This window comes from Engraulis encrasicolus, chromosome 10 (genome assembly GCF_034702125.1).
Source record: "Engraulis encrasicolus isolate BLACKSEA-1 chromosome 10, IST_EnEncr_1.0, whole genome shotgun sequence".
In the NCBI taxonomy this organism is placed as follows: Eukaryota; Metazoa; Chordata; class Actinopteri; order Clupeiformes; family Engraulidae; genus Engraulis; species Engraulis encrasicolus.
Window position 1 is genome coordinate 33165879 of NC_085866.1, and position 10000 is coordinate 33175878.

Here is a 10000-nt window from a genome sequence, read left to right on the forward strand (position 1 = left end):
CACTCACACCATAATCCTGCACACGTATGGGCAGTCATGGGTGAGCGGTTAGGGCGTCAGACTTGCATCCCAGAGGTTGCCGGTTCGACTCCCGACGCGCTAGGTTGGTGGGGGGAGTAATCAACCAGTGCTCTCCCCCATCCTCCTCCATGACTGAGGTACCCTGAGCATGGTACCGTCCCACCGCACTGCTCCCCATGGGGCGCCACTGAGGGCTGCCCCCTTGCACGGGTGAGGCATAAATGCAATTTTGTTGTGTGCAGTGTTCACTTGTGTGCTGTGGAGTGCTGTGTCACAATGACAATGGGAGTTGGAGTTTCCCAATGGGCTTTCACTTTTTCACTTCACTTCACGTGACAGGCCAACTCACCATCTTCTCAGTCTTGCTGAGGTTGATGTCCTTCTTATTCCTGCGTCGCGACTGGCTCTCCTCGATGTCCATGATGCGGATGAGGGGCATGGTGCCGCCGCCCATCAGCAGGATGGTGAAGAGCACGATGACGATGGTGGTGGTGCCGATCAGCTGCCTCTTCTCGATGGGCTCCAGGCCCAGGTGGAGGCTCAGGGCGTAGGGGATAGCCCCGCGCAGGCCTGGGATTTGCAGACACAGGGGGAGGGTACAGAGATGTAAATACAGAACTTAAGACATTTTTAAAAACATTGCAAAAAGGCAATGCAATAAAGAAGGCCCAGATGCAGGTTCAGGGTGTAGTAGGGGATGGCCCCAAGCAGCCCTGGGGTTTGCAGACACAGGGGGAGAGAAACAAGAAATGACTTTACTTTACTTTACGTCATGTGACATTACATTACATTATATAATATTACATTACATAATATTACATTACATTAAAACATAGCAAAGAGGGCAGGCCCAGATGCAGGCTCAGGATGTAGGGGGTGGCCCCAAGCAGGCCTGGGGTTTGGAGAAACAAAGGGAGAGAACCAAGAGGTAAAGATTAGAGAACTTTTGAAAATGTGAGGTGAGAAGTAAAGATATTGTTACGGCACACAATAAAGAAAGCCCAGATGGAGGCTCGTGGTGTAGTAGGGGATGGCCCCATCCAGGCCTCGGGTTTAGAGAAGCAAAGGGAGAGAAACTACAGGACTTAAATAGAGATACTGAACATAGAAAATACACTATGTTGAAAGCTTAGGCAGGGATGCCTCTATGCAGGTAGACAAAAAAACTTAGCCGCTCTTCTCAATGGGTTCAAGGTCATTGCACAGGGGGTGGCACTGCACAGACACTGGGTGGAGGACAAGGGGAGAGAACAAAAAGGTAAATGGCTGAAGAAAGAGGAGAGGAAGTCCTTGGGAATGAAAAGACAGCCAGAGAGACAAGGTGGAGTAATCACGCTTAGAACCAGTGGTTAACAATGCCTTTGTAAGGAGTTTCTAAACTTAAACTGTTGAATACTTTCATTTGTAAGTATTCTAGCAATGACAGGTTGGATTTGGCAGGCTGTATTGTCAAGGAATTAGGTAGAGAACTTTTGACAGGGTGAGAGGGAAAATGCAGGTTTCAGGGCAGCATTGATGTTGTGAGATGCAGAAGAAACACCAGCAGGCTGTATGGTCGGGGTGGTCTGGAGTATTCTGGCCCACTTTATTATTTGAACAAAGTGAGTGAGCATGCATGATGCCTATATTTCAAATTTCTTTATTGGAGGATAGCCTTTTGAGATTAAAAATCTCGTTTTCGAGAGGGTCCTCAAAAAAACATACATAACACACACATATTCACACATACTGCAGCTATATGCAGGTAGACAGCAACTTCCTATAACTGCCTACTCCCAGTGGGCTCCAGGCCCAGACAGAGGGTCAGGGCAGAGACTCTAAGAGAATATATCCTTCTCCAGTCTCTCTGGTCAGGGCATAGGGATGACCCCCCCCCCCAGACCTGGGAGAGAGCCAAGAGTTAAGTGGTAGGAAGAAAAAGGAAGAACTTCTGGCAGGTTGATAAAGTCAGAGCCCAGTGGCCAGCTTGGAGTTCATATGGTAAGAAACAGTGGAGAAGTACTATAACAGATAGGGTGGGATTGCATATGCCTCGAGGAGGACAGAAAAGAGAGCATGGAGTTAATGGAGTATTGTAAAAAGGAGAGGAAGACCTTGTGAAATAAATGGCCGCCAGGGGGGCACAGTGGAGTGATGGAGCCAAGAGCTGTGCTTCCAAAGGAAAGCCCTTCTAAATTCACAGTTCAATATTTTTCTCCATTATGTTATTGTAAGTAGTCTAGCAGGGAGAGGTTGGCTCTGACAGCCTGCATTGCTGAGGTGGGGATAGGGAGCATTCTATGCTCTAGGGCTGCGGTTCCCAAAGTTTTTTCCCTGCGCACCCCCTTGAACATTTCAATGTGGTTTGCGCACCCCGTAAGCAAATATTTTGGTGTGCTGAAGGCCACGCAAGCATGGATTCACTGCACGTTATGCACAGTCGTTTTGGGGAATCCTCTTTTCCAATAGTCTAGGAGTTAAACTACACTTCAGATGGACCCTTCCAGCATACAATTCACCATACAATTAAAAACTACTTAATGTTCATCAATGATGGATAAAAACTCACATATCCACCATAATTGCTCTATTCAGCCCACGCACCCCCTTATGGCAGGCCGTGCACGCACCCGAGTTTAGCAGGGTTTCCCAAACTGGGGTGCCTGCCTTAAGGGGGTGCGTGCATAATGTGCAGTGAATGTGCAGTGAATCCATGCTTGCGTGGCCATCAGCAAACCAAAATATTTGCTTAGGGGGAGCGCAAACCACATTGAAATGTACGAGGGGGTGCACAGGGAAAAAAATTGGGAACCGCTGCTCTACTCCAGCCCAATTTAACATTAGAACAAAAAGAGAGCGAACATATGCTCTGAGAGCACACGGTATGGCTCTTCACAGCAGACAGCAACTTCACTGCCTCTTCTCAATGGGCTCCAGGCCCATACGGACCTGGGAGAGAGCCAAGAGTTAAGGGGTTGGAGCAAGAATGGAGAACTTCTGGCAGTGTGATAAAGTCGAACCCATTGGTCAGGTTGGAGTTCAGATGGTAAGAAACATAGGAGTAGTAGTTTAACTGATAAGTGTAACAGATAGGACTGCAAAAGACCAAGGAGAGGACAGAACAGAGAATGTGGCGCTATGGAAAATGGAATGGAATACCTTGGTAATGAGAGGAGGGGGGGGGCTCTGTGAAGTAATGGAGCTTAAAACCCTGCATGCAAGGGGGGAGCCCTAGACCCACAGCTCAAAATTACACTCCGTTATCAAAGTACTCTAGCAGGGAGAGGTTGGCTGTGACAGGCTGCCTCACGGAGTCGAGGAATTGGGGAGCTACGGTATACTTTGGAGTCCTCCGGCCCAATTTCTTATTAGAACAAAGCGAGAGTGAACATATGCTCAGGGGCACAGGGGATGGCTTTGTGCAGGCAGACAGGAGGAGAATGGGGACTGAACAAACCAGGGGGTCAAATCTGGGACAGCGAAAAACATGACAACAACATGACGACAATATAAAGGGAGACAAGCAGTCAGAGTGCCGTACCTGAGAGAGAGGGGAAATGATGGGGAGAAGAGGGACAGTTGGGAGATGAGAATAAAAAGACAGGGAACAGATGGGTATGGCATGTGACAGAGTAGTGAGGACCCGAAAGTAAATGAGGGAATGGAAGAACCAAGAGACCTGAGAACCAGCAACTGAACAGATTTGAGTCTGAGTCAAATTTGTACAGTGGAGACAGAGAGAGAGAGAGAGAGAGAGAGAGAGAGAGAGAGAGAGAGAGAGAGAGAGAGAGAGAGAGAGAGAGAGAGAGAGAGAGAGTTAGTGCACGTGCACTAACACGCAAATACACACAGACACACACACACACACACAGACACACAGACACACAGACACACACACAGACACACACACAGAACAAAGCATTTGAACAGAGAAGATGCCATGGGGGAGTATGAGGAAGATGAATACACAGAGTAGGACATGAAAGAGGAGGAGAGGACCAAAGGGCAGAATTAATCACGAGAAAAAGACTTAAAAACAAGTGTGTGTGTGTGTATGTGTATGTGTGTGTGTGTGTGTGTGTGTGTGTGTGTGTGTGTGTGTGTGTGTGTGTGTGTGTGTGTGTGTGTGTGTGTGTGTGTGTGTAAAACAAGTGTGTGTGTGTATGTGTATGTGTATGTGTGTGTGTGTGTGTGTGTGTGTGTGTGTGTGTGTGTGTGTGTGTGTGTGTGTGTGTGTGTGTGTGTGTGTGTGTGTGTGTGTGTGTGTGTGTGTGTGTGAGAGAGAGAGAGAATGAGCGTGTATGAGGGAGACAGTTTTCGAAGGAATGAGAGACTCAAAGGGAAAGTTTAATTTTTATTTTTTCCCGTGAATAATTTGAGATAAAGAGCTTGCAGAGCTTTTACATGCTATAAAATTCCTGTTGAAACTGTTGATGACAAAAATTGATTCTAATTGTTTTTTTAATAGTTACTGTTGGAAAAAATTGTGCAGTACAGAAGGGTACAATTACAAATGTACAGTGCCCTTCTGAATTAAGCCCCACATCAGATAACTCATCACCAAATACAGAGCATGTAGAATTTAATCAAAGCATCATAACAGCAAGCTACTGTATGTACGTGCCAGGCCAATTAGGTCAGCGTCATCAACTATAATAATGTTATATAGCAAATACATCAAACATGGGACAAATACTTGAAATGCTGGGCACACTTTGAAAGCAGTGACCCATGCCCATATCATTATGCAGCTCTCCAACATGCAAATAGAAAGCACAGGAGGGGGTCCCCTCTTCAGTACACAGACGCACGCATGCACACGCTCACACAGGCACACACACACACACACACACACACAATGGCGCACACACTTCAACATCCAACACACACGTCAAGATGAAAACAGATAAGAAATGCGACTGATGATCGCATTATGTAACACATTGAGTGAACCCAGCTGATCACAGCACAGATTTAATTGCCCAAACGGAAATCTTCCTTCAGATCCCATTTCAGCTTCACTGTAAAAACAGAATCTCAGAATCTTCTCTGAGAGAGAGAGCCGACACCTACTGAGCAAAGTCTGACCTTACACAGCACATTTAGTACAGTTGATTCAACAATTGTAGAATTAAATTTAACACTCTGTTATTTGGTTCAACTCTGAGTGTTGAATGAACACTGCAACATTTAATGTGTAGGAGGCATAGGCATGCAAAGATGGTGACGAGGTGGTGCTAAAGCACCTTCCCTTGTCCATTTATCCTAATGTACTGTAGTCTACCGTATGTCGACATTATCAACTACAAATGTTTCCTGATCAAAACTGTGTGATAATAATGCCCTGATATAATATATAGATGCTATAGCCTAGAAAGGCAGCCGGAAGTTCCCCATGCCCCCCCACTCCCCCTTGAGCACGTGTCCCCCAAAACGTCTGTGCACGCCACTGGTAGGAAGGGATGAAGGCAGAGTTGGAATTGGGCTTAAGTGAAGTCTGGAGCTCATTTCTGCCTTCTCAGCGTTGGCAATACAACCATCCGGAGCAGGGATGCATTTCTTGAAACTGGACTTGCTAATTACTGTATGTTATCTACTTCATTATTTGCAAAGCAATTTCACATCGGCAACTCAACTATGCAAGTTGCTAACTATCTAACAACTATGCATTTGAGAAACACAACACAGATCTTCACCGAGAGGGCAGAGCCCTGCTGAGTACAGTCTAACCATAACCAAACACATTTTGTGATGTTGACTTGACACAACACTTTTGGTGAGAAATTTAACATTCTTCTGATTGGTTTTACTCTCTCTGTGTGTTGAATTAACACTGAAACATTTACATTGTAGACGTCGTGCACTCTGCTCTTCCTCCTCACCTTGACAATACAGTCAGCCGCAGCAGGGCAGGGTAGAGCACTCTCTACTGCGGCATTTATAGTAATACAATGCAGTCCGCTACTGACCGATGTTAGCGGGAAAAAAGAAAAAAAGAAAAAAAGAAGGGTTCCTCCTCCTTCTTCTTATAAAGGCCAGTTCAACCACTGGGGATACTGAAGTTACAAATGGGGCAGGCTGGCCAAAGAAAGCAGATGGTGCCCCTGCTGAGAAGAAGACAGGCCAGTGGGCAAACAGCACTGCACAGCTCTCTATAGGCACGGCAGGTACAAAGGGCATCAACTATGAAGTCATCAATCAATGTTGTGGTCTTCTACTGAGTAGTGTTGACAGTCTTTTTTATACTTACTGGTAAAAATATCACACACAAACGCATTGTCCACTGATGCATGTCTGTGTGTCTGTGTGTGTGTGTGTGTGTGTGTGTGTGTGTGTGTGTGTGTGTGTGTGTGTGTGTGTGTGTGTGTGTGTGTGTGTGTGTGTGTGTGTGTGTGTGTGTGTGTGTGTGTGTGTGTGTGTGTGTGTGTGTGCGCGCGAGTGCGTGAGTCTACATCACATCTTACGTCAAAGACTGCACAGATGATCGACTGACTGATGACGACAACAATGACGATAATATAATCAATATAATCTTGATTGATCGATGATTGTTTCTGATGGGGTTCATTGTTCTGCCTCCTTGCACTGCATTCTTCTTCTGTCGAGAACACCTGACACATAACCCTTGGACAGCACTGTACTAGCAGCAAAGAAAACCGCACTGAAGATAAAAGGGAAGCCCCGCGGGATGCTTAGAACAAGAACATGGGTATTACACATTAAAAAAAGGGTGAGAGAGGAGGAAAAAGGGCTAAGTAGGGGCAATCTATTTCCGCCTAAGGGTAAAGGGTCAGGTCAGTTTAGACAGAGACAGAGAGACAGAGAGAGAGTGAGAGTGAGAGAGAGTGAGTGAGTGAGTGAGTGAGTGAGTGAGTGAGTGAGTGAGTGAGTGAGTGAGTGAGTGAGTGAGAGAGAGAGAGAGAGAGAGAGAGAGAGAGAGAGTGCGAGAGAGAGAGAGAGAGAGAGAGAGAGAGAGAGAGAGTGAGAGAGTGAGAGAGAGAGAGAGAGAGAGAGAGAGAGACAGAGAGAGAGAGAGAGAGAGAGAGAGAGAGAGAGAGAGAGACAGAGAGAGAGAGAGAGAGAGAGAGAGAGAGAGTGTAGGAGACATTGGGGCAGCCAGGGAACAGGAAGAATCAATATCCAGCCAGAGGAAGAGCAGAGCAAATCCACTACTGGAGGCCAAATGGTCCTCTCTGCTTCCTGTAGCCTCATAATGTGCGATAATGATGGTGGACGTCATTGGACGGGGAGTCATTACCGAGTTGATTTACAGAAGGTGTGTGAGGAGTGCGGTGCGTGTGCAAATGAAAAAGGAAATCAGAGAATTAGGTAGTAGAGGTAATGTGACAGAGAGCCTGTGGAGCAGGGAATGGAGTAGTGCCAAGTGATCTATATATGCCTGTGTAATCGGATTGTACTGGGTCACAGAATTAAAACAATTATTCAGTTCTAATTCTGACTGGCAGACAGACACAAGCGACACACAGACACACAGACACACAGACACACACACACACACACACACACACAGACACACACAGACACAGACACAGACACAGACACACACACACACACACACACACACACACACACACACACACACACACACACACACACACACACACACACACACACACACACACACTGTAGGGACATTATCTTTAAAATCAGGTTTTATGAAGCTGAAATAGGTTTTACTCTAAAATGATGAATAATATTCCAGATCCAGTTACATCTTTTCCCCCTGCCTCCCAGGTCAATGGCTCCTCCGATCGTCAGCGAGGGTGACAGTAAAGTCACTTGTCCACTAATATCACCTCAACACTGCCACCTTGTGCTTCTTTCCCATAGTACACTTCAGAGGTAAATGTACACAAATTCACTTAAATGCCTGAAACACTTTTGCAATTGCAAAAAAAACCGGCACTAACACTCCTAAAGCAGCTTGTTACATTACTGTTGTTCAAAGCAGAGCGTATATTTGCCTTTGGCACACCATATAAACATTATTCCAAGATACGGAAGTATACATGAAACCTAGTGAAATACAGGTCCCTACAAAGCTTTTGGAATGGCAAGCTAATCTTTCTTGTTTTTGTTGTCCAATGAAGACATCTGGGTTTGAGATCTAAAGATGAGCGTGGAACAAAAGTTCAGAATGTCAGCCTTTATTTCCTGGTATTTATTTCTGGATGTGCTGAGGGGGGGGGGACGATAAAAATGATTCATCACCATTTTTATTACGCTACAGCATTTTTAGGTGAGTGAAAGTACTTCAACAGATAAAAAGGGAAATAAAATGTAATATTTAGTGGCATAACCCTTGTTTGAAACAACTTCAAGACTGCTATCCATGCATATGCTGTGTTCTTCTTTTGTGATGCTAATGTGGCTTTTAATGTAGCTTTTTTCAGTTCTTGTTTGTTTTGACAGTTTAGGCCTCCTCCCTTCACTCTCTTCTTCAGGAGGCGATATGTATACTCAAGTGGTTGTGAAGGCAAGTTAAACCTTTTGCTTTGAACAGTCTACCTCTTTATACCTGCCAAGCCCCCGCACTACATTCAAAAAGCATCTCAAATCATATTTATTAACTTAGGCATATGGTCCTTAACCCACCGTCTCCTCTCCTCAATTCCCTAGCCTCTGGGTCAAATGAAAGGTGCTATAAAAACCAAGTTGTTGTTATTACCTCCGCCAAGGAGGTAGTGTTTTCGGTCGCGTTGGTTTGTCTGTTTGTTTGTTTGTCTATTTGTCAGCAGCATAACTCACAAACTAATCAACTGATTTGGACGAAACTTTGAAGAGTTGTTGATAATGACCCCAGGAACAAGTGATTAAATTCTGGTGATGATCCGGATCACGAACCGGAGCCAGGACTTTTTAAAAGATTCTGTCAGCAGGATAACTCAAAAAAATAATCAACTGATTTGGACGAAACTTTGACTTTGTGGAGTTGTTAGTAATAACCCAAGGAACAAGTGATTCAATTCTGGTGGTGATCCGGATCAGGAACCGGAACCAGGACTTTTTAAAAGATGCTTCACCATTGCTGGCCTATAGACGCCCCTAGTGACCAGAAATTGCGGGGACTCCACAAAAAGAAGGCAGAAAGACTTGGGGTGTAACATAGTCATGTTCTATCAAGCAGCTTCCTTGGCGGAAGTCTGTGCTCTCTGAGTGCTTCTAGTTATTACTATGATTATTTACCCCACTGATTAAGTCTTACATTTTGTTGCCAGCGTATTTTACCCCATTTTCCTGCTGCATGACTAAAATCCTTCCAATTAGTTTGGATGCATTTGTACATTAATTGGCAGGCAAAATGTGATGGGTTCAAAGAAAGGGTGGTATGTACTGAGTTGTATCACATATCACACATCATTTTAGCAAGAAATCAAAGCCAAATCAAAAACACTTGTGTCTTACCCATCTTTTGGGCTAAACCCAAACGTCTTCAGTCAACAACAAAAACAAGGAAATTTCTGTTACAAGGCTTTTGGAGGAGACTCTACATGTAAAGAGACAAATATTCTGAGGCAAATATTCTGTTTTCATGCTTCATACGGCAGACACATGAAAGCAAGGGCTCATTACACCACCACAGCATCACAAAGTGAATTAAATCTGTTTTTTGTTTTTTTTGCCAGAGGCCTCCTCATTGACAAACTCTCCCCCTTCAGACAGAGAGGAAGTGAGGTAGACAGTAGTGGTGAGGGCATGGGCTAGTACAACATCCCCATCCATCCCTTCACTATAGACTACAAAGGGCCAGGTCATCAGCCACTAGTCACTCCAGGGCAGACCTCACAGACAGTTGTGTGGGCCTCATCGCATCAGCGATATGAAAGGCTATGTGTGTCTTGTCTTGTGATAGTGGTAAAATGAAAGGCTTTTTGAACTTCCAAATGGCGTGTGGAGCAACACAAGGATGAAGGTAATCAAAAGTAGCCTGCAGAGGAGCTGCAGGACTCCTGAGACGTGTACAAAAAAGCAAACGCTC

General features: G+C 45.1%; 1 protein-coding gene across 1 annotated transcript in view; it reads right to left on the bottom strand.

Annotated features, from left to right (window-relative positions):
* The window catches only part of slc9a8 (solute carrier family 9 member 8), a 63142-nt gene that overhangs the window by 10129 nt on the left and 43013 nt on the right, over positions 1-10000 (bottom strand). Inside the window, exon 14 of the mRNA XM_063208662.1 lies at positions 371-591. Coding sequence (XP_063064732.1) covers positions 371-591 — 221 coding nt within the window. The remainder of the gene's footprint in view (positions 1-370; positions 592-10000) is intronic.